Source organism: Danio rerio, chromosome 17 (genome assembly GCF_049306965.1).
Source record: "Danio rerio strain Tuebingen ecotype United States chromosome 17, GRCz12tu, whole genome shotgun sequence".
NCBI classification, from domain to species: Eukaryota; Metazoa; Chordata; class Actinopteri; order Cypriniformes; family Danionidae; genus Danio; species Danio rerio.
In genome coordinates, this window is record NC_133192.1 from 31,063,030 (window position 1) to 31,089,454 (window position 26,425).

General features: G+C 33.9%; 1 protein-coding gene across 2 annotated transcripts in view; it reads right to left on the reverse strand.

The window, feature by feature from the left end:
- The window catches only part of ush2a (Usher syndrome 2A (autosomal recessive, mild)), a 394,144-nt gene that overhangs the window by 233,344 nt on the left and 134,375 nt on the right, over nt 1-26,425 (reverse strand). For both annotated transcript variants that reach the window (XM_009293147.5, XM_073928624.1), the window contains exons 23-32: nt 23,422-23,548; nt 20,908-21,009; nt 20,625-20,813; nt 20,110-20,240; nt 19,221-19,497; nt 17,903-18,106; nt 17,365-17,445; nt 12,604-12,789; nt 7,392-7,505; nt 5,961-6,122 (exon numbers count right to left, since the gene is read on the reverse strand). In XM_009293147.5, the coding sequence (XP_009291422.2) occupies nt 5,961-6,122; nt 7,392-7,505; nt 12,604-12,789; nt 17,365-17,445; nt 17,903-18,106; nt 19,221-19,497; nt 20,110-20,240; nt 20,625-20,813; nt 20,908-21,009; nt 23,422-23,548 (1,573 nt within the window). The remainder of the gene's footprint in view (nt 1-5,960; nt 6,123-7,391; nt 7,506-12,603; nt 12,790-17,364; nt 17,446-17,902; nt 18,107-19,220; nt 19,498-20,109; nt 20,241-20,624; nt 20,814-20,907; nt 21,010-23,421; nt 23,549-26,425) is intronic.

A 26,425-nucleotide genomic window follows, 5' to 3' on the forward strand; every position in this document is an offset into this window, starting at 1 on the left:
AATGACTTCATTATTTCCTCTCTATCAGGTGGTTTATGAGTTTCTTTCTTCTGTTGAGCACAAAAGATATTTTGAAGAACGCTGGTTGCATTGACTTCCATAACAGAGGAAAATAATATTATGAAAGCTAACGGGTTCCAGTTAAGAGCATTCTTCAAAGTATCTTCTTTTGTGTTCAACAGAAGAAAGAAACTTCAATTAAAGTTTTTGAACAAGTGACAAGTGAGTAAGTGTTAGAATTTTAATTTTGGGGTGAACTATCCCTTTAATGACATCATGCACATCATTAAAAGTGATGATTAGTCAGGACGCACCCTATAACATTTGTCATGTCCATGAGATATCTTGAATTTACAAGTCAAAATGACATAATATGACAATTATACTGTTGTCTGAACACAAGTATACAATTTTTATTCACAATAAACAATGTGACCAACGTCAGAATGCACATACGCCACGTGCTTTTATGCAACTTCAGTACTTTGAATAGCTAAACTGTCAACACAACTGCTCTCTGTCTTCATCCAAAGACAGCACATGAAAAGCAATATACTGTAGTAAAGGCATTCAGTAATACAGAAAGGTAATTTCTATAACAGCCCTAGTGTATTGTCTTTGCATTAGTTTAATCCAGACAACTATGTTGACAATGTTCAGCTTTTAGATGCTATATCAAACTAATGTTGAATGATCCTCTTGTTGAACTGCTTTCATATTTCTATACAGCAAACCATTTAGCCAAGCATTCCTGTTAGCAGAGCCCTCGAAGTTACACTTTCCTGTTATGACACTTGCATGAGAGCTGACATAAAACCAAAAGACCAGACTTCATACAACAGATACTGTTCAAGAACCCTACGATCAGCAATTTGGGGCTGAACATTGGGAAATCCTTAGCATTTATGATACATAACGGTGTTAAATACTTTTTTGTAAATCAATATTTACATATTTTTACAGTATATAAAACTGTGTAATCACTTTACTCATCTGTAATGGTTTGTTCTAATTTAATCCAACATTTTAGAAATGTAGAGAGAAAAAATTTATATTTGGTGGTGTTTTCCCAACAATATTATGTCCTTTCTATTAGAATAAAACCATTAGGGATTTTTTTATTTCCACTGAACCAATTACATATCATAACAAAATTATAAAATGATAATATTTGATAAAAGCACGATTCTTTTTCATATTATATTCAGTGAGGAATTATAAAAAAATACATTGCTGTTTTTACAAGAAAACAAGGCAGTATACCTGTTTTTATATTTTTATACCCTATGTTTATTTTTTCCCCAATTTCTGTTTAACAGAGACAATTTTTTCAACACATTTCTAAACATAATAGTTTTAATAACTGACTTATTTGATCTTTGCCATGATGACAGTAACAAATATTTTACTAGATATTTACAAGAAACTTCCATTCAGCTTATAGTGTCTTTTATAGGCTTAACTAGGTTAATTAAGTTAACTAAGCAGGATAGGTTAATTAGGCAAGTTGTTGTATAACGATGGCTTGTTCTGTAGACTTTCAAAAAATAAATAAATATATGACCTTTAAATGGTTTTTAAAAACTGTTAAACTGCTTTTATTTCAGCTGAAATAAAACAAGATTTTCTCCAGAGGAAAAAAAAAATATTATCAGACATACCGTGAAAATGTCCTTGCTTTAGAAAATATATAAAAAAGAAACAAAAACTATAATAATTTAATAATTTTGATTTTAATTGTATTAAAAAAATAAAATGATAATAGTAATAATGTGTTCCACAGTATTTATATTTTAATTTAGATTTGATGAAAAAGGCAGCTATGGCGATCATAAGACAATTATGATCCATAAATATATAAGGACAATAAAGACATGTAAGAAAAAAAAAAGAATATTTATATTAGTCACAAGGTTTATTGTGTGCTTGAGAGCTCCTTTCAATCCAGTTGTGGAAGTCTATATGTGTGTGTGTGTGTGCGTGTGTGTGTGAGTGTGTAGTAGAGTGCTGACATTCTGAATGATTCATCTCAGAGAGAATATACCTGTCCTGAGTGTAAATTGGCCTTTGGGGGGCTCCATATCATTTAGGCATGCTTCTCACCCCGGGTCAAACGGTGGCTGGAGCATTGGAGCCTTTTAATAAAACATCTCACAATGTTCATGCATTACCGCCAAGAGCAGGGGCTGCCGCTACTCGCAAAAAGAGCACACAGGGAATAGAAAAAAGAGAAAACAAACAACAAACAATGGCTGGCTGTTGGCCCTGTCTCCACTGGTAAGATGAAATACAGTAATACAAGTGAGGCTCTTTAGAGCCGGGCATCTGCTCCACCTATTCACTGCAGGATTTGATTAAATCAAGAGGAACATGGACAGCCATTCCCCTAGTTCATATCTGGCCCATACGACCACTGTTCACCCTGAATGCCTTTTTTTTGCATGTTTAAATTGGTCAGCATTCATTCATTTTCTTTTCAGCTTAGTCCCTTTATAAATGAGGGATCACCGCAGCAGAATGAACCGCCAACTCATCCAGTATATGTTTCACACAGCGGATGCCCTTTCAGCTGCAACCCTGCACTGGGAAACAGCCATACACTCTTGCATTCACACATACACTACGGTCAATTTAGCTTATTCAATTCACCTATAGCGCATGTCTTTGGACTGTGGGGGAAATCAGAGCACCCGGACGAAACCAACGCAAACACAGGCAGAACATGCAAACTCCACACAGAAATGCCAACTAACCCAGCTGTGGCTCGAACAAGCGACCTTCTTACTGTGAGGCGAAAGTGCTAACCACTAAGCCAATCTCTCACCTCAAAGTCACGAAGTTTTATTAATTGCATTGAACCCAGTTTCCTTTTAGAAGTGCCATTGTTTGCCAGTGTGATGATGTACAACTAACCCATGTGTATTGTTCAAATTGACAACAGTAATTGAACAACAGTAGCACAAATTTGACCTCTTCCCCACAGGGAAACCACCAACAAACAAGAATACAAATAAATATACCGTCATGGCTTTTCAATCAATAAATGTTGTTATATTTAAAGTCAATAGGGAAAAAACTGTCACAAACATATCAAAAAGGTTGTGAATTTTCCCAAAATGTTTTGTTGAGTTTTTGAAAATTTCCTAAAATATGCCTCAAAATAAGATGTCACCAAAAATCATTCTATTTGCTCAAACAAGGAGAAACTTGTATCAAATTTAAGTTTCAAAATCACCCCAGAGTGGATGAAAACATCCCCAAAAGCACACAAGGGCTAATTTCAATCTCAAGTGGTGCTGTAAAAACACCAGTTGTTACCAAAGTGTTTTGAGTTGAAAATCGTGCATAATCTTCACTCATTACTAACCTGTTTAACTTTATTTCTGCCAGATGTCTAAACAAGCCCTTAGATTTACTAAAAATGCTCATTTCGTGAGATGTCACCATTGCGGTAAACAGTGTTTGCTTTACTCGGGATCTCAGACACATGTTACTTATGTTAGTTTCTCTTTGGTTGCCATAATTATGTGTTATGAGAGGAAAGTTATCAGATGATGTCATAACGAAGTGGTTTGATTCACTAATTCATCTTGCAGTGGATTTAATCTCAGGTTACGATGGCAATGTGGTATTGATTATTGTTTATCGATAATAGTAGCCCTGTGGTTCTACAGAATTAGACTCCGCAGCACTATGAAACCATCTTGAGAACCTGATCCACTCCAAACACAGACATCTAGAATCAGGGTATGAATCTCAACAATGGTAACATATTCCTTACAGCAGTGCATGCGGGGAGCCTGAGATGAGTTCTGTAGGATGGTCCCAGTATTCATTGTAGCATGAAGCATGTCATCATCGAGATTCATATGCTGATTCTTGATGTGTGTCTCTAAAGTGACACACTTAATATTAAATATTTAAGTACACTGAAATTAACATAAAATAACTTCAACTAAATTGTACTGTAAATAAAGTTATAGTACATAAATATTAAGTACATACAGTAATGTAAGTGCCAAGACAGGCTAACTTAAAATCGTATTAAATTCAAATCAACTCACTTTTATCTCTATAGTGGTTTTATAATGTAGAATGATTCAAAGCAGCTTAACATAGATGAAGTTCTAATAAATTTAAACTGCTTCAGTCCAGTTTTCACGCACGAAGCTTAGTTTAGTTTAGTTCAGTGTAATACAAATGGCACTGCTGAAAGCCAAAACACTTATGTTTTTCACCTATAATTTGTACATTATGTACATTGTAGGTTACACAAAGCAAAATTTGCTATTTTTACTCTATGCAATTGACATTTAATCATTTAACACAGGAGTGGCCAAACCTTTTGTTATGAAGGGCCAAAAACAAATTTGATTGAGGGCTTTGGGCTGAAGGTAAATATACCAAACTGCACTGTAAAAAATGCAGGGTACCACACAATTCATTCAGGTTATGACAACACAAATCGATTAAGTTAACACATTTAAGTGAATTAAATATAAAACAGTAAAGTTGTCCCAAAAAAGCTCAAGAATTGTGTTGTTTCAGCTTATTTTACATAAGTACTGTAAGTTGAACAAGCAGCAAAACATATTTTTTGAGTGTGATTTCTTAATTACATTAAAGTTTCCATGGGTTATTTTTTTTCTAATTTATTTCATATTATTAATAAATTAAGACTTAATCATATTAAATGATGCAATAGATTTATTTGTTTTATATTTTATAATGAACTTATTACAATATAAACATATTTTCTTTTTTTTTTAACAAAATGAAGATCAATGCTGAATACACCAGTAAAGTAGCTGCTTCTCCCGATGACTTCTGCATGGTCTTCTATCCATCAGTCAGAGTTCATTCATTCATTCATTCATTCATTTATTCATTGTCTTGTCGGCTTAGTCCCTTTAATAATCCGGGGTCGCCACAGCGGAATGAACCACCAACTTATCCAGCACGTTTTTTTTTTTTTTTTTTGCAGCGGATGCCCTTCCAGCCACAACCCATCTCTAGGAAACATCCACACAAACACATACACACACACATACACTATGGAAAATTTTGCCTACCCAATTCACCTGTACCGCATGTCTTTGGACTATGGGGGAAACCGGAGCACCCGGAGGAAACCCACACGAACGCAGAGAGAACATGCAAACTCCACAAAGAAACGCCAACTGAGCAGAGGTTTAAACCAGCAACCCAGCGACCTTCTTGCTGTAGGGCGACAGCACTACCTACTGCTCCACTGCTTCGCCCTTATCAGTCAACGTGTATTTTTTAAATTCATTTACAACCTTTAATTGAAACCTTTAATTTCAGTTTGCTTTTTGTAGCTCAATATGAAACTACCAAAAAAACTAACCCCATCTGAGATGGGATGGCGAGCCAAATTAAAGTTTATCAAAGCCCAACTTAGGTCCTCGGGCCCTAGTTTGGTCACCTCTGATATAGCCGATGCTTTTATTCAAAGCAACTTACTGAAGTGAGTGTGCAAGTTTACTCAATTATTTTAATTCAGTCAAATTATTAGGGTTTTTTATTGTAAGAAAGAAATATTATAGCAGCTTCCATTTTAATTATTTCATAAAGCACATCCCATCAATTTATACTTTTGATCCTCACAATTAGTTTAAACAGTTTAAAGAAACGTAAATTAAAAGATTTGAGTTACTCTTTTGTCTTTTTAAAGATTTAATCATCCTGTTTATTTTTCTGTATTGTTGCCATTAATCTATAAAAATGTTTACAGTTACCACAATAATTGCATTTTTTCCTGTGGTAATCAAAAGTATGACACAACTGCTGTTGATACAATTCACCTTGTAAGGAATTCAGAACATTCATTTAATGAATAAGTAAAGGTCACAGATCCAGTCACTGCATATTTGACTCTGACTGAACATTATCCATTAAAGAAATGGATAGACAAGTCTTAAGTTTCAATGTGTGCTTACCTGTGATATTGAAGCTGGTGCTGTTGCCTCTGTACAGGACAGTATTGTTTTTGTAAAGGATGTATTGGGTGATGATGCCATTGGGTTTTGGTGGATGGTTCCAGTGGACAGACAGAGCGTTGGGGTAGGAGACTGCAGCAGGTGGTGGGACCTCTTCAGGAGCTATTACATATAAAATAAATGAAATTTCATTATGTTTTTAGGAAAGAGTTCTGAAATTAAAATGATAAAAATATAATAATAATAATAATAATAATAATAATGTTATTATTAATAGTAGTTATATATAAATATATATATATATATATATATATATATATATATATATATATATATATATATATATATATATATATATGTATAATATTTTAGCATTCTTTGTTTAAAAATGACAATAATGCTAAAAACTGAACATGTTCTGAGTTGCTCCTGTGTGTGACGTTAGAACAATGTCAAAAAATTTCCCTCAAGAAGAATCAATACTGTAATTTGGGTTTGTAATCAAGTTCACATCAGATCGATTTTTTCACTCCACGATGACCCTTTATGTCATACCATCCTTTAAACAAGGCTATTTAGCTCAACTTAGATTAAAACCCTATCTACATTTTTCAAGCTCTACACTCGCTGCCAAAAGAGAGAGAGACGAAAAAAAATCTGACACTATATAAGCCTAAAAAGGGACCCAGTTTTATTTTGGACCGGCTTTATTTCTGCAATCAGACAGAGAAAATAATTGCAGCTGACAATTAATCTGTCTTTATTCCTGCCGTTTCATGTAGGGAAAAAGGCTCTTGGTCAATAGACATGACATTTTTTTCCCTCTACGACTGAGGACTCTTTGTCTTGCCAGTGTGGTCAGACAGATGTGAAGGCAATAAAGAATGAGCCTGGAAGAGTTGAAAGAAAGAGAGAAAGAGAGGAACGATGTTTGGACCTCACCGGATTGAGCGGAAACGCTGGAAATGGGCCGCTTGATTCTCCATTTCATACTTTCCGGCTCCACAATCAATTCTTTTTAGCCCAAACTGTCTTTAGATTTACTTCTCTGGTTGAGTGAAATGAAGAAGCTTTCATTAATCTTTCAGATGCCTTACATTAAGACAAGGCTCTCGCATGAACAATGTAACAGCAATTAAAAAGCCCATTAATCTGCATTACAGCTATTAAAGATGCATGTCATTAAAGAAGAGAGAGTTCAATCCTTGTTCCTAAAACCACTCTCTCCCCCCCCCAAAAAAAAAAAAAAAAAAAGAAACGGTGAAATAAAAAAATAAATAAGCACGAGCAATTACAGCCTGGCATTGCACTTTGTCATCAAATTAGTTTGGAGTTTTCAAGCAAATGGCTCGGCACTATTTGAGCCCCCTCTCGTCACTTTTATTATTCATCAAAGAAATGTGGGAGTCAGGACCTTGGAAATGACTTTACCCTCTTGTGGAGTGTTGAAACCGGTGGCGAATGGGCTCTCACTGCACCCGGCCTGAGTGCACGCCGTTAGGGTAATACTGTAGCTGCTAAAAGGAGCCAAGCCACTTAAAGTGCCTGCGAAAGAAGAGAGCAAGAGAACGTTTCAGAGAGCAAAGAGGCAAATGTCATTCTTTTCTCTTCCATATTTCAAAAAAAAAAAAAAAAAAAAAAAAAAGAGCAGGCCTCCCCAACTCCGCTTCCTAAAGACTTAATGCAATGGCTTTTCAAACACAGCATAATATAACCATCACTTCTGATAATAGGTCTGGATTTAAAAAGGTCTTTATTATCAAACAGTAATATCTGCTATTAATCAGACGGATGGAAAGCGATGCGGCCTTTGCTATTCGGGATATGGGACACTAATGACGTTATTTAATGGATAAAGTGGCTGATGCTATTTAAAAGGGGGTTTCTTGCACGCTATGAAAGTCACTATCTAGTTCGGCTGTGATCAATATGCCTGTGACTTTAATTCATGGCTCTTAAGTTTTACACTTAAGTGCTTGTTTTTTTTTTAAAGATGTAATCTCAGTTTAGGAAGGTTTGTTTTGTTTTGATAGGAATACACACTGTATCAAAGTTTATAGAATACACAAGACATGTCAGTCATATAGTTTTGAATGGGAAAAGTGTAATGGTCAATTGTGAATGGTGAATGAAGCTCCGCCTATTAGTGCAAAAGCCAATGATCGATTGCTATAGACTGATGATTCTCTGGTGAAAAGTATTTCCAAATACTTGCTTCACATACATAAGAAGTATATTAAATAAAGCTGGAAATCTTTATTTTTCTTTTATTTTTATCTCTATTTTTAAACAAACCAAGTGCACTTGAAAATAAAAGTTTTCTGGTTTTGCAATCTGTATGAAACCAACGTGAGGTACAGTCTGTCCTGTCAAACATGCATCACATAACAGCAACTACTCAAAAACCCACAAACTTGTAAACAAAGAATCACTGTCATTTCTGGAGGAGATTTACTATCAAGTTCAAGTTGTGAATTACTTCAGAAGACCAGTGTGATCGGAAGAAGCATTGATCATGTGTAGAACGGTCATAAATGAGGTTGGTGCCGTGATCTTGTTCCTTTTAAGTGCACACGCGCATTAGCTTGGGCAACATGAAAATATGCAGATTCTGTTTGATTGGATATGTAAAAACGCAACTTATGAGATGGTAATTGTTTCATTTTATTGGTGGTTCCAAATATGCAGTTGTAAGCTTGGCAAACAGTTTTGGAAAATTTGATGTTTCCCCGACTCAGACAGAATAACCGAGCATACTGTAATACTATAATTATATTACATATAATTAATATATATATATATATATATATATATATATATATATATATATATATATATATTAATTACTTTATTTGTATTTTGTATATGTTATAGCTTGTATTGTTGTATTACTATTTATTTATATGACCATTTATTATTTTGTTTTTATTTACATTTATTTACAGATGTATTAACGATGATTATTAATTAAAATTATATTAATACTTCAACTACTACTACTACTACTAATAATAATAAAAATAATAAAAACAATAAAAACAATAATAATTCTATATTTTATTATTATTTTATTTACAAAATTATATATGTGCATATACTGTATTCCTTTAAATTTATAATACGATTTATTATTTGATTTCTCAAAAACTGTTCTATGATTTATTTCCAATAACACACTAACATGCAAAATATTGTTCAATTTTCAAACAAAAATTAATTTTACTTGAGTAAACTTTCATTTTTAAATGGGAAACATTAATTATTTATGCTGCAATGGTTTGTCAACAAGCTCTATATTAAAATTTAGCTAGAAAAATCCATACCAAAATGTGTGAAATAAGGGGAGAAATTAAAGAATTAATGTAAGTTCATAGATGATTTTCATATAATATATGTTGAAGTCTTTATATAAGTATATAAACTTTAATTAAATACATGTTACGCTTATAAAAGTCACTCAAAACTAAGCATATATTTATTAACATAGACAACATGTTATGGGGATTAAACTAAAATAATATATCACCAAGTACATAAACAACGATACATGAAAATGCTTTGTGTTACAATCACAATAAGTTTGGCAACTTTAAATATCAGTTACAAATCCTATAAAACCATCTCAATACAAATGCCATTCATTACCAACACATTCAAAGTGTAAATACTACAGATAAATAACGGTGCTGTTAAGATTTACGAATGAGAACACACAGCCTCAGCAAGTGTGGCTTTTAATTCATTTTTAGACTTTAAAGCTGGATTTATTTTGGAAATTTGTCATCTAAAAATAAAGGCAGGATCCACTTAATGGAGTGTATGAGTGAATCTTTGGCCGACGTCCACTGTATCCATGTAGCAGACAGATTTTGGAAGAGTTGGAAGGTAAACACCCCAGCCGAGCTGTAATTGGCCAGGTAAGAGTAACTTCTTTTTTTTTTTCTTTCTGTCAGACGTCTTTTAATTCAATTAAGAGCCTGACCCGCTCTCCTCTCGTTACCCACTCATTTGCTTTCGGAGTTTTTATCTGCCCGTGTAATTCCGCTTTTGGTGTCACGGCTATCATAAATTAGTGCGGCTTAGGCTTGCGCAGGTTGAAGCGTGCCAAGAACAAGGCAAAAAAAAGAGATCTTCTTGTTTCTCTTTGCCCAGAGACTGAGTGTAGCCACAGTGATTGGTCATCTAAGAACGTAATCGTTGTTTCAAGATCCTCATTTGTTCTTTGAAGTAATTACAAGTAACCAAGCAGATTTTCAGACTATAAACTTGCAATGTCACATAGGGAACACTGTCGTGACTACACAATGTAGGGAGCATTAGTGCATTGTGCTTTTAAAGGGAAAGTTTACTGAAAAACAAAAACTGTTTTATTTATTCACACTCTTGTCATTCTGAACTTGTGTGACGATGTCTTAGAAAGCACACAAAAAGAGATATTTAGAAAAATGTCTGAGCTGCTCTCTTTCATTATTGAAAGTAAACAAAGATCAGAGACTGCCAAGCTCCCCCCCATAAAAAAGGTTTTCATAAAACTTGTAAAGTTCTGAGTTTTAAAGTTACATGATAGCTCAGCGCAAAAAGCCTTTTACTGAAAAATGAACAGTAAGCATTTATTTAAATTCAAACAAGTGGATTTCTGTTACTCCTTGTGAAAAGATGTGTGCTGAATCTGCACATGTATTTACTCCAAACCTTAAAAGTATATTCTTATTAGGGTTGGGCGATGTCGACCAATTTGGCATCGTTTTATGTCTAATGTGACACATCGTGATGGACGATGACATCGTTGTCATAGGCTGCGGGGAATTAATTATTTATGAATAATTAATCAATTCACAATTAATTAATTATTTGTAGCCTATCGTTTCAACAACCTGACCTGCATGGTCTTTGTTTAACCCATAACCAAACCATAAATAAATAAAGTTTCGCACAAATTACCACCTGTCAATCACTTTTTTTCTTGGCACTTTGGCATGAAAAGGCAGAGTGATCTGTGTCATTATAATGGCGTTGACAAACTTGAATGGTAAAAAAGGTGCACAACCATCAGGAACCGTCTGATGTGCACTGTTTTCTGGGATCTTGTGCTCCAAGCAACCACTGACTGCTGGTGTTCAGACGTACATTTATGACAGTGTGTGCATTTTCAGTGGTATAGTGTGGAAGGAGGGCTTTTCAGAAATGCTAGGTGAAACGCCAGTGTGGATAGGATCAATTTCGCTCTAACATGCCATTTTAAAACTAAGACTTATCAGTGTAAACGGGGCTGTGTGTCTTTTTTCACGACTTGGTTGCTGCTGCAACAGGATCAGGCTGGAGGATCGCGATGCCGGCTCAGGATCGTGATGTCTATCAACCCAACCCTAATTTTCATCTTGCAATAACTAATATTATTAACATTAAAAGTACACTTTCATTATGGTTTTTAACACACTTAAGTACGCTTTTAAAAACAGTCCTTTATAATAATGTTATATAATAATGTTATGAAACATATTTATGTTTCAAATGCTTGTTCTTAAAAACCTTATTTAATATATTTTTAAAGTTTTTGTATGTATTTTATATTATTTTTTTTTTCAGCTGACTAGCTAATGTAAGATCCTTAATACAAATTTGAATTGTATTGTTGCTTGATATTACTTTGAAAAATAATGTTTTTTTTTATTACAAATGTGTAGTTACAAATAAAAGCTATATTTTATTTTAACCAAATTGCTTTTCAGTACATTCAGCAGCAGATTTTAAATACACAATAAAAATATTTCATTTAAAAATGTATATTTAAGTTGCAATAAGTCAAATAAAACACTCTACAGTTCAGTATTTACAGTAAGTTTACTAATATAAGCTTACTGTATTATATTTGAATAAAAATGTAGAATAGACTCAATTTCGTCAGCAAAAATATTAAATCTAGTTCATTCAGAAGTATTATCTTTAAAAGACCTCTGTAAAAACAAAAACTTTGGATTAAAAGTTGTATATTTAAACAGATATGTCCAATAACTTGTGCTTTACTTTTTTCAGGTCTTTATATAAACTTATTCTTTCATATTTGAATATAACCATAAAATATCACTTAATGAAGTCTGCAAAAATAATACATTTAGTTAATATTTAAGCATTATCTTTTAAAGACCGCTGTAAAAACAAAAACCTTGGATTAGAAGTTGTATATTTAAACAAAAATGTTCCATAACATGTGATTTACTATTTTTTTTGTTTGTTATCAATTTGGAAATGCATAATGCAAACTTTCAAGGTTCAAAACTTAACTGCAGTTTAATAAAGTGACTTTTATTGAAGTTCTTAAGTGTTTGAAAGAATGTCAGTACCAAAAATTAACAATGATCTACCAGCACTTTTTATTTTTGTATCGACAGTGTAAGAGAGTCTTTATTTTGGACATTTCAGATCAGACTAAAATTACAGTAAATTCAAAATATACACAACATATATAAAATAAAATAAAAACTTGTTTCCCCTTCAAATTCATGCCATCCTAAACAATCAACCTTTAATGTTAAGTACATTTTTTTCAAGCTATTAAAACAGTCCAGGGGTCTGAGAGCCCAACCAGCACACAAGGGTTAAAAGGTGTCAGTGGCGAGCTCCAGGCGGACTGCGCGGCCCTTACCTGTCAGGTGCTGAGAGTGGGGGAAGGTGGCGCTGATGGGGGAGAAGGAGGGACGGTCCCGGCTGTACGCTTTCAGTACGTACTTCTCAATTACACCTCTGACCTCAGCCGGCTCCTCCCAGCTCACCTCCACGCTCGAACCATTTACACTGCCAACTCTGGAGGGAGGCAGCACACTTTGTGGAACTGTATAGGAAATAATAGGAGAGCGAGAGAGAGAGGAAAGAAAAAAAACAGGAGAGAGAAAGAGGCAAAGTAAGGGGGAGGAGAGGAACGAGAGAGGGTGAGAATCCAATTGGGAAGGAGAGAAAGTGTGTGTCAGGCCAAAGAAAAGCAGCACACACATTCCTCACTTTTAATAGACACAGTAAATCATATCTAACCATTAGCATAAATACAATTTATTAGAGTTGTAACTTTTTCACCACTGATTTAATATGACTGTACATCCCGCGTTCATTCTGGGCTATATTTCACACCCATCAAACGACGGACTTGCTTTCTCTCCAGGATTCACATTTTAGGGGGCATAAATAAAAGAGTCAAACATATGCAGAAATGCAACAAGCATCATTTATGATGTGTCACGCACTACAGGATCTCTTTAACGCTCGTTTATACAGTCAAAACAAGCCAGACGTTGGACGTATGTGATATATTCATCAGTGGACCGCTGGTTTGACCTATAATGCGGAGTATACAAATTTGAGGAAGAAGTTATGATTCATCATCTGAACCAATTGGAATGGTTTTACAAATTACAGAGGTGGTTTTAAGCAAATAACACTGCTGCTGAATGGCACGAAGTGAATGTGTAACTACTCTATACAGAAAAGAGGAAAGAAAATGTGACAGAATAAATGGGAAATGAAATTGACCATGTTTACTTTAATGCACACTTCTGGAGTTATTGGGAATGATTTATAAAGGACATACTTCAAAGAAAATAAATAGTTTGTTCTGTTGATTCTTAATAAAATTAACTACATAGAAAATATCTATTATTAGCACAGATTTAAGATTGTGTTGTTTTAAATGTTGTCTAATTAGTGTTCTGAACTCTAAACTGTATTTTGTATATGGCGCATCAAGTTAAAAAAAATTGATTGCTGATAGGGAGAAAAAGCAGGTAAAGGGTCAAATAGCTTTTTTATGGAAAATTAAATTAAATTAAATTAGACAAAATTAAATTACATTAAAACAAAACAATGCAAAGCAATAAATAAATAAATAAATAAATAAATAAATAAATAAATAAATAAATAAATAAATAAATAAATAAATAAAATAAAATGGATTAAAATTGCTTGGTAAATAAAAAGCAAAATATACTATAGCCCAATATAGCTATATATATATATATAAGTCTATATACATTATATATACATACATCTATAATTAACTATTAAAGGGATAGATCCTATAAAAAAATTTAATTCAATCACTATTTTCTCTGTTTGAAGAAACTTGTAACCATTGACATCCATAGTAAGAAATACAAATACTGTGGAACTCAATAGTTACCAGTTTCCAGCTTTGTCAAAATATCATCTTTGTGTTCAAAAGGAGAGAAAAGTTGAGTGAACTATCCCTTTAACCATCGTTTTGAATACTTCAACATCTCAATATGGACACTACTCTCTCTCTCACTCTCTGCCCCTCCTTCTCTCTCTCTCTCTCAGCGTCTTCATCTGTAATAAGGCAGTGTGTGCGATGCACGCTTTCACGGAGAGCTTCACGATAAGCTATCTGCAAGCACATCTCATCTTCTTGACTGCTACATATATTGTGCAGATAAGTATAAAATGGGTCGGCCTGAAAACTATGACACAAACAAATATCAGTATGGAGCCTGCAGTGCTGGCTACGTTGCAGGTCTTTTGGTCTCAGGTGAGAGAGTAAGGAAGAGTGTGCTCAAAATAAATGACTGTTAAGTACAAATAGTAGCCTGAATATAAATTGTCTTTTTTTTTTTTTACTTAGTTTTTTTTTTTGTAAAAAAACTAAAAAACAAAAATTAAAAATATGTAATCTGTAAAATAAGCATGAAATTATATTTCAGTTCTGGGCATTATATTATATTATATTATATTATATTATATTATATTATATTATATTATATTATATTATATTATATTAGTTATATATTATATTAGTTATATATTATATTAGTTATATATTATATTATAATATATATTATATTATACTATATATAGGGGGACACGTGGCTCAGTGGTTAGCACTGTCACCTCACAGCAAGAAGGTTGCTGGTTTGAGTCCCGGCTGGGTCAGTTGGCATTTTCTGTGTGGAGTTTGCATGTTCGATGGGTTTCCTTTATGTGCTCCGTTTTCCCCCACAGTCCAAAGGCATGCGCTATATGTGAATTGAATAAACTAAATTGGTCGTAATGTATGTGTGTGAATGAGTGTGTGTAGATGTTTCCCAGTACTGGGTTGCAGCTGAAAGGGCATCCGCTGTGTAAAACATATGCTGGACAAGTTGGTGGTTCATTCCAATGTGGTGACCCCTGAGAAATAAGAGACTAAGGCAAATAAATGAATGAATATTATATATAGCAGGTCAAACTGACCCAATAAAAAACCATAATTTAATTATTTTTACACACATTGTTCAACACCTTAAACTGTGCATACATCCTAAATGTCTCTAAATGAGAAAATCAATACATTAAAAAAAAATACATGGTTAATTTTGTGGTAAAAATTACAATTAAAATGAGGTCAAATTAAATAGCAAAATAATGTAATTACGGAATTAAGAGCCACTAAATCAGATGGAATGTGTGAATGATCAGAATAAGACAGTCTCTCAGGATTGTTCAGCAACATGTGTATGAAAATTGAAACTTGAAGTTTATCTGCTTCAAGAACAGCACCCTCAGATTAGTGTCAATTTTCACACATTACATTCAATTTACATTTGAATAAATTGAAAATGCGTGCCCCTCTACACTTGCAACATGCAATTTGTTAACAATATTTATTTTCTTGGTCAGTGCCAGGGTGTGTATGGTTAAAATAAAACTTCTAATTTAAATGATTTTAAAATGCAATCTATACAGATATTTCAGCAGCCATTATTCCAGTCTTTAGTGTCGCATCAATAAAAAAAATTTTTTGGCGCCCCAGATACTTTTGTTATTATCAGTGTTGATTAATTTGTGTGTGTGAAACAGTATTCATGTGAAATTAGAAATCTTTTGTGACATTATATATGTCTATATTGTTACTTTTGATCAACTGGATGCTTCTATGCTGAACAAAGCAAACAAACAAAACTCACTTAAATATAATGTACAGTTAAAGTCAGAATTATTAGCCCTCCTGAATTATTAGCCCCTGTACACTACCTGACAAAAGTCTTGTCGCCTATCCAAGTTTTAGGAACAACAAATAATAAATTGACTTCTAGTTGATCATTTGGTACAAGAAGTGGCTAATATGAAAGGCAAAGGCCTCTAGATTACGCTTATTTTACCAAAATAACATATGATCATGCCTTGATTTTCAATTACTTAATTAGTCTTGTCACTTTACAAAAATAAAAGAGAATATAAAGTCACGGTGCAGTGGAGAAAGAATAAATATTGTATATGACTCCCATGAGCTTGGAGGACTGCATCCATACATCTCTGCAATGACTCAAATAACTTATTAATAAAGTCATCTGGAACGGCCAAGAAAGCGTTCTTGCAGGACTCCCAGAGTTCATCAAGATTATTTGGATTCATCTTCAATGCCTCTTCCTTCATCTTACCCCAGACATGCTCAATAATGTTCATGTCTGGTGGCTGGGCGGGCCAATCCTGGAGTACTTTGACTTTCTTTGCTTTAAGGAACTTTGATGTGGAAGCTGAAGTATGAGCAGGATCGCTATCCTGTTGAAGATTTTGCCCTCTTTTGTGGTTTGTAATGCAATGGGCAGCGCAAATGTCTTGATACCTCAGGCGGTTAATGTTGCCATCCACTCTGTAGATCTCTAGCACGCCCTGAATGTAACCCCAAACCATGATTTTTTCTTTATCAAACTTGACTGATTTCTGTGAGAATCTTGGGTTCATACGGGTTCCAAAAGGGCTTCTGCAGTATTTGTAATGATTGGGATGCAGTTTAAGAGAAGGACAAATCTACCTTCTGCCACTTTTCCAAATGATCAATTAGAAGTCAAGTTGTTACTTTTACAACTGGGATCAACAACAACAAGACTTTTGTCAGGTAGAGTATAGTATTTTCCCCAATTTCTGTTTAACAGAAAGTACATTTTTTATCTTTGCCGTGACGACAGTAAATAATATTTTACTACATCGTTTTCAAGATACTAGTAATTAGCTGAAAGTTACACTTAAAGGCTTAACTAGGTTAATTAATTAGGCAAAGTTAGAGTAATTAGGCAAATCATTGTATAACAATGGTTTGTTCTGTAGCCAATCAAAAAAAATATTGCTTAGAAGGGTTGATATTATTGACCTTGAAATGTTTTTTTTTTAAGTTGAAACCTGCTTTTATTCTAGCCGAAACAAAACAAATAAGACTCTCTCCAGACGAAAATAAAATGAGAGGAAATGCTGTAGAGTGTAGAAAATTCCTTGCTCGCTTAAACATTATTAGTAAATATTTGTAAAAAAAAAAATTAAATAAATAAATCACAGGAGGGCTAATCATTTTGACTATAACTGTATGTATTACTCATTAAGGTAAGCACATATGCAAAGCCTCCACTTAGCTTCTACGGTACTTTACCTGTCTCTCTGCTCCGCCCACGCTGCCACGGCCCACCTATCCAACCTCCTTCTCCAGATGCCATCACTCTGTACAAATACTCTGTCCACAATAAGAAAAGAAATCTATTAAATGCATTGTCTCATATTAACAATTGGGAGTTATTTCAATAAATGCTTTTGTAAATCTGTTGTGCGAACACAAATGTTTCTCTCTCCATCTGAGTTCTACCTTTGCTATATTTGTCTGTGTGCATTAGCTAAGGTGCAGTTCTCAACAGTTTCGCAGTACTGCTGATGAAGGGGAAAGCGGTAGCTGTTTTAGATATGACCTCTCCGTGCCCCTGGTGTCGTGTCTGTGCTGGACAATATTATGTTGTTCTTCTGTTCGGTCTTTACAACAACAAACCCTGAGCAGAAAGGACAAATCAGGCCAAACAATCGCCTGACACAGAGACGTGGCAGGCAACACGAGGCCAAAATAGCTGCGGGTCAATGAGGCTTGGCTACTGCGCTGCTGGGGATGTGCTTGCGAAAAAGGGCTCGGATGCTGCTTTTACCCGTGAAGGGCTGCAGTGTCAGGTCCTCTGCGCTCCTGTCTCTGCCCGTGTACACCAGAATGGAGTCGTTTCCCCTGCAGTTAACGCTGGTGTCAGCTGACAGGCATCCATCCAGATTGACTCTGACAGCACTGCTGGACACGGCCGCCAAGCTCACGACAGGCCCGCGCGCCAATCTAACATCCCTGATGCAGCCGCCAAAACCTGCGAGCGGCACAGAGGAGAACAGCGAAGAGAGACAAAGAGCGAAGGAGAGACAAAGATGTTTTCTGAACTGGGTCAATTAATCGTAAACAACAAAAAGTGTCAGTTAACTCTGGATTGAGGACACTTTTATCAGTTTTGAAATACATACTACATATACTATATATATATACATACATATATATATATACATATATATATATATATATATATATATATATATATATATATATATATATATATATATATATATATATATATATATATATATATATATATATAGCCATTTGATTGGTAGATTAAACCGGGTTAGTAAATTCATTATTGTTGAAAATATATTTGAAATGTATTATCCAATAAATAAATAAATGAAAGAGAAATCCAATGTCTATTTCAAATGTTCTATATATTATAATTAAAACAAAACACTATTAATTTAAATATTTATCAATTGATTTTAGATAAATACAATTAGATAAATACAATTACTGTTTCAAATGTAACAACATATTTATGTTGAATTGAAATATTTAAACTGAAATAAAATTTTGTTGATTGATCTGCTGTATGTATATATATATATATATATATATATATATATATATATATATATATATATATATATATATATATATATATATATATATATATATTATCTTTGTCATGATGAAAATAAAGATTATTTTGCTACAGATTTTTCAAGACAATTCTATACAGGTAAAAGTGACATTTAAAGGCTTAAATAGGTTAATTGTTAACTAGGCAGGTTATGGTAATTGGGCAAGTTTTGTTTTATTTCGTTTTGTTTTATGGTTATTGTATAACCATAGTTTGTTTTGTAGAATATCGAAAAAATATATAGCTTAAAGGGGCTAATAATTTTGAACTTAAAAAAGGTTTCTAAAAAATTAAAAACTGTTTTTATTCTAGCCAAAATAAAACAAATAAGACTTTTTTCAGAAGAAAAAAACATTATCAGACACACTGTGAAAATTTCCTTGCTCTGTTAAGCATAATTTCGGAAATATTTAAAAAAGAAAAAAAAAAATGCAAAGGGGGGCTAATGATTTAAACTTTAATTGTATATCTGATATCAGATAAACCAGTTTCTCACCATGCAGAAGGCTGTGTTTGTTCAGAGCAGGGTGTGTTACTCCAGGTGGGACGCCCCCAATATAAAGTGGAGAGCTGATGGTGAGAGGGCCGCCTGTGGCCTTCCTCTCCTGTTCGTACATGTCATTGAGACCAGCGCTCGCTAAATGTCCCCTCTTCAGGACACTCAAAGTGTTCCAGCCCCCGTCACAGTAGGAGAGACCCACCCATACACTCAACTCCACCGTCTGCTCACCCCAGCGCAACACCCAGAAGAGAACTCCACCCTGCAGCTCCGCCTGGATGACAGAAACACACACGTGTATTTCAGCAAAAACAATAATTTTTACAAATATATTATTTAAATTAATAACAATTAATGCTAGAATTGGTGCTAATATTAACTGCAACATCGAGTAGGTACTTCAATTGATCTAGACAGGACTATCATCAACCCACAACGCTGAAAATACAAGACTATACACACACTTCACTGTATTTTTTTTAGAGGAAATGAACACCATGACTTAGTTAATACCAAAAAATGTTGTTCTTTTCTAACAAATATTTTTGATTAGAGGTGCAAATTTTTGACAAATATGTTTTATATAGTACAAAAATGTTTTTATGTAGTACTCTGAAATACATAAAGACCTTACTACATTAGTTACATTACATCGTTTATAAAAACAACAAAAGCACAACAAGAGCAGTAAAAGATTTTAAAATGAAAATAGAAAACAATTCATAATTTGTTTTGCTGACAAAAAGTTGTAATATTGTACTCATAAACAGAATTAATTGTTTGACCGGAGTTTAAGTGTAATACCAAAACTTTCATTTGTTTTTCATTTAATAAAATGTATGAATTTGTGTATGATTACATTTGCTTCAGATTTGAGCAAACTTACCAAAATGAAGTCTTTTCCATCTATATTATAGGCAAACAACAGAAGAGCATTTAGCTGATCGGTTTTGAACTCAAATGATATTTCAAAATAATTGCCACCAGTCAGTATTTCCGGCTTGACCTTCAAAAACCCTGAATAAAATCAAGAAAGAAAACGAGTTAAACAAACCTCAACATTAAAGAGGATAGTTCACCCAAAAATGGAAATTTACCCATTTTTTACTCAGCCTAGAGAGTTTCTAAACCTTTATGAGTTTCTTTTTTCTGTTAAACACAAAAAAGTTACTTTGAAAAATGTTAGAAATCTGTAACCATTGACTTGCATAGTAGGAAAAACAAATACAATAGAAGTCAATGGTTAGAGGTTTCAAATATTTTTTTTAAATAACTTCTTGTGTGTTGAACTGAAACAATTCAATCAGCTTTTTGTGATGACAGAAGTAAATATTGACAGACGTTTAAGTTTTCGATGTACTTTCCCTTTAACTACTAAAGACCAGACCCCAAGAAAATTACCATGTCCAAGGAAGTATGCCCCATTTTCAGAAACAGCAGGACAGCCCTCCCAGCTTTCATACGTCTCATGTGTTTCTAGTGCAGATTCCCAGTCCAGAGGTTCCCAAGCTTCATTAGTGCCACTGGATTTCTGAACCAAAACATCCCTCAAGCACCCAGCAAACCCCTGTTGCACCAGCTTTGCTTGCCCTGTAAAGAGTATATGATATATTGTTTAATATACACTTCTTGCTTCAGTTTTCTACTACAGTACCCTTCCATAGAATATTCAGAGATGATTTACCAGCGTCTTGTCTCAGAATAGTGAAATTCTCTGGAATCCCTCCTATAAAGACCCCAGTGTTCTGCCCGATGATGGTGCTCCCACTTGTAGCTGATGCTGATCCTGTTGGAGAATAAAATATGACCTGAAACCCCTGAACACGTGCCAATGCTAAATCAATACAATAATGTTCTTCTGGGACTGTTCCTGGCGAGCCCAATAATCAGAGCAGGGAACAGCAGTTTTTTTAACTTTACTGTTTCAGTGTTGGGTACTCTTTAAAAAAAAAAAAAAAAAAAAAAAAAAACATAACATACTGAAGAATTTGAAATCTGTGATAACCAGCGTGTGCTTTATATGAAATCAGTTTTATATTATCATCTATGTATTATATTATTTTATTATATTATTCTATATGTTATGTTTTGTTTTAGTTTTTTTTTATTGTTTGTTTCGCATTGATAATTTCAGTTGGTTATATAATTGGTTATATAATGGTTATATAATTCATTTTTGTTTATTATTATATTAACCCATTTCAGCCCAACAACAACAAAGTTTATTGCTGAAGGAAATAGCTAGTTTCCTTTTATGAGTAATTTTCTGCATATGATCCATGTTTCTCAATGACATGCAAACAAACAACCAAATAAAAGATTTCAAGAAAGAAAAAAGAATCAATGTACTTCCTGTCACATGTTGCCTTCAACTTCTTACCCTTAATTCCAGAATGCAAAATGGATGCAAACCCACCCAAATAAAGACAAATTTCATGTTACTAAAATTAGTTTTTTGTTCACAAAAGTATGTCAACATAATTATAAAGGTCGCCAGATTCATCCAAATAAAACAAATCTTTAAAGAGATAAATAGTTTTTTGTAAACTTTGTCAAAGTTGCCAGTGGGCAAATACCTTGTCGAATATAAATAATGTGGAATTAGGGAATAATGTGTTAACAAGTTAATAAATCAAGGTTATTGATCTTGTTTAATGATTTTTGCTTTCATAATAACCCATCTAAACATAACCTAACCATTTAACTGATTTCTTTACTTCAAAGTAGCCTTTTTTTGATATACAATTTGGTATACAGCAATATGCTTAGAGTAAAATCAACTTCTTCCACTGGCCCGACTCCTACCAAGAGTTAACATAACACTGAAGCAGAGTTAAAGTGCTGAGTGAACAGAGAATAATAAACTCCTGCTGTTAAAAAGCAGAAATTCAGTCACAAATTCAGTCACAACCTTAGACCCTGCTGTCCACAAAAACATAGGTTTTTGTCTAAATTGCATATTTTTTCTATATAAAAAAACATTATCAGGTCACTGAAACCCAAATGGGTCCATTTTTTTATCTTTTCATATAAAAAATGGGGGTACATATAAAATGGTTTTCTAATTTTAAATATAATAAATGTGTTTTTGAATATGAATTGATCTGTTAAAAGCATGCCAAATGTTCTCCTCCTATTTAAATTTTACATGAAACAATGCTTACAAGATATTTGCCCACTGGCAACTATAATTGACGCCTATTCAAATAAGATTTTCTTAAAAAAAAAAAAAAAAAAAAAATTCCAAAACTTTGAGAAAACAAATGCAAAACATGTTCATATACGACACTATTACCAAGGCTACATGCATGAAATATTTCATGTACAAATGGGTTAAACGTTTATTGATTTGATTTCTTTGTTTTACATATTTCTTATTACTTGCTCTGCTTTTAGTGCTTTTCCCGTTGTGTAGTCTTATTTTGATGGTGTTTCCTGAAATGTTCCTCGCCACTGATATGAGATATGAGGGTATGTCTCTAAGTCAAGGTCTTGTGGCCTGATGTTTAATAACATTTGTTTTGTTTGTGCTGTTCAGTTAAAGCATGAGAGCGCACCGAAACACATGCAACTAAGATTATTCAATAAACCCTGCTCTTTTATTATCAACACTACTTCTGCTCTTCTCTGGCTTGCTTCCACAATTCAGTTGAATACTGTTTAACAGGTTTGGATATTGGAAACTTTTCTCACTTGTTGTCCGAATACCTGGAGAAACTGACATTTCCTGACAAGATCTGGCATCCAGGGTTGGATCTTATTTATCTGTAGACTGTGATCTAACAATACTTTTACATTACTTTCCTTTAAAACACATGTAGCTACTTTATAAAAAAAAGTGACTTTAGTTAGTAATGTATTACTTTTTTCTCAACATTGACTGTTATATTCTGGTTTGAGTCGAGCAGATAAAGTCATATTACTCCATTAGAGTGACTGAGATAAAGCAATCCTCTCTCTGGAAGGAAAAAAAATCCCCTGAGACAGGAAGCTTCGCACCTCCAGTCTTAATTGAAATGTAAGTTCAAAAAAGCAGAGGCTTCTTTGGCCTAATTATTCTAATCACACAAAGAATAGCAATGATTAACCTTGATAATTCCTTGCTTGAAATCTGTTCAAGTGGGGGCTTCGCAGGCACCAAATAAGCGAACAGGACAGGGTGAGGGTCTATGAATATCATATGTGTGTGCGCATTTACCGCTGTATTGATTGTCCACAATGATTGTTCCCACGGCCTGCTTCCTGGTTGCGATCAGATGGTGCCACTGGTTGTCATTATAGCGTCTACCTCCATCGTTGCGAGGGCTGAGGGCCACGGCTGAGGCCTAGCATCAAAGGCTGAGGGTTAATCACTCGCTCATCATGAACACAACGCACACACTGCACAAATGATGGCTGATCAGCAGCTTTAGGAGGAGGAGATGTTCAGCAGTTCAGCTTAGGGAGAAAAATGTATGCACATAAACTAATGCGGCGTAAACACTTTTAGTATGAAAAAATCATGCAGGATTTGCACATTGAATGTAAGTAGGCTTATGGTGGTATAAAAATGTCTTGTTGCAATTAAAAGCTTTTATAACAGCATACAGTATTATCACGATATTGACATAAGCTGCAAAAAGGTTACTTTAAGACGTATAAAAAAACAAAAATGACTTAAATGTGTCACTTTATTGTATGCTCATGTTCAGATCAAATTTTTAACCAGCTTCAATTGCAAAAGTATTATAAAGTACAATAGATAAAACTTTGCAATACAGTATAATTAGTAACTATTGCTTAATAGGTAAAAATTAAGAGTAAGAAAAGGCCTGATTTATAACAATTACTATGTTAATATTCGTTTAAAAAACTGAAATTATTAGTTATTAATAAAATGATTATGCTATAGATCATGACTATGATTTTAACAAGTTATTAGGCATTAAGTAAGCAGTGATGGAAAGAGTACTGAAAAATCATACTTAATTAAAAGTACCATTACTTGCCAAAAATGTAGTTCAATTGAAAGTATCTGTTGTAAATATTACTCAAAGTATGAGTAAAAAAGTATCCCTTTTAAAAAAATCAAGAGTAGTGAGTATTATGCTGGAAAAGGTTGATGTGTTTACAATTTGTGCATGTGTGTGTCAACGTAACATTCTGTAGTGCATTTAGTTATTGTTTAAGGCCATTTTGGTCATCTTTCATCAGTAACGATCAGTCAAACAGTCTCTGGGTCATTGCAAGTAAAGTATCTTCTAGGACACTTTTAATGCTTCCAAAAAGTTTGTGGCATGTCTTAAGCTACAGTAGTTAAGAATGACGCTATTTACTTTCGATGTGCGATTTGATTGGACAGGAATCACATGACAGATTCTAATCCCCACAGACAGGAAATAATAAAGTAGTGACTGCAGGCTGAAGGAAAGCAGTGGAGTAAATGTACAGATGCTGCACTAAAAATGTACTCAAGGGAAAGTAAATGTACACATTTTTAAAACTACTCACAGTAATTTGAGTATTTGTAGTTTGTTAATTTACACCACTGTAACCAAGTAATTAACATCACCTTAGATTGACAAAAGCTTTTGTAGTTTCATTGTGAGTTTAGTTGAACAAGCTAATGTTAACTTATAGAGCCATATTGCAAAAAATTAATGTATAATAGCTCTAAAAATAGTCCCAGATTTATTAATCAATTAATATTGCAGCATGTAGTAGGCAAGATTAACACGGAATTGTTAATGTTTGGACTTGTAATCTATTATGAACACTAACATACATCTAAATATTCTTAAAAAGCACATTATCACTATTGGGCTTGTTTATTATCACAATACATTGAATTGTTGAATGTTGGCATATTTCTAATTGTAAGTAATGTAAAATGATTGGATTGTTTGTAAAATAATAGTTTTTGGCAGTCTTTGCCTTTTTCAAACCAGGAAAGGTTCACGAGTCAGAATTCAAATTAGGACACCCAAGACACAATAGCACCATACTGGGGGCATCAATGTTGGGAGCAACAGTGACAACATTTGCTTTTTTAATGTAAGAAACACTCACTATCCTTCAGCTTAGTCCCTAATTTGTCAGGGGTTGCCACAGCAGAATGACCTGCCAATTACTTTTGCATATTTTATGCAGTGGATTCCAGCAGCAACCCAGTACTGGGAAACACCTAAATCTCTCTCTCATTCACACACACATTCATTCACTATAGCCAATTTTGTTTACCCAATTCACCTATTCCGCATGTCTTGGGACTTTCTGAAACCGAAGCACCTGGAGGAAAGCCAGGCCAACACAAGGAGGACATGCAAATTCGACACAGAATTGCCAACTGGTCCAGAGGAACGTACAAAAACTAATGGTAAAGCAAATGCATTTTTTTATATTTTGGAAAAAAGTTGAAAGATTTAAAACCAATCGACAGTCAGACCGGAAATTAGCAGACAGATGGACCGAATGATGAATAGAACAACAGACAAACCAACTAGATGATAAACAAAATGACAAACTGAAAGACAACACAGATAGAAAAGGTAAAAGATATAAGATGGTGGAAAGAATCACAGAAAGAACAATGAGCTGAATGACAAGCAAGATGAGATGACAGAATGAAAGACAGCAGCAAGAGGACAGAACAAGAAGCCAAAAGGGCAGAATGACAGATATACAGAACAACAGACAGAATGATTGACAAACTAAACAATGGATACAGAGAGACAAGACAGAATGACAGGGCAAAAACTATAGGTGGAGATAATTTATCCAAAAAAAAAATTGAAAACATTTTAATTCACAAGGAAAAATGAGATACAGTTAAAAATATTGCAATGTTAGACAAAACTTGTACAGTTACTAAGTAAAAAGTAAAGGGTCACCACAACTGGTCATGCTGACATACAGTACACACAGAGCTAACTTTGACCAGTTACCAACCAGTAGGTGGATATGTATAGGAGAAGTTGGAGAAGGAGTTGAAAAACTTGCAGCAGAATCCCTCTTGGCACAGAACTAAAGTCGTGGAGGAATTCTGCCCAGAGATAGGACATTCCCCAAAAGCAGTAAATTTCACGGGCTGGCACCATCAACATAAGATGGGGTTATTGTCCTGCTAAAATATGACATCATTCAGGTTCATACACTTAACAGCCTGACTGAGTGCTCTGCAGTGAAAGCACCGAGACACAAAGTATCGCATCTCCTCTTTGTGA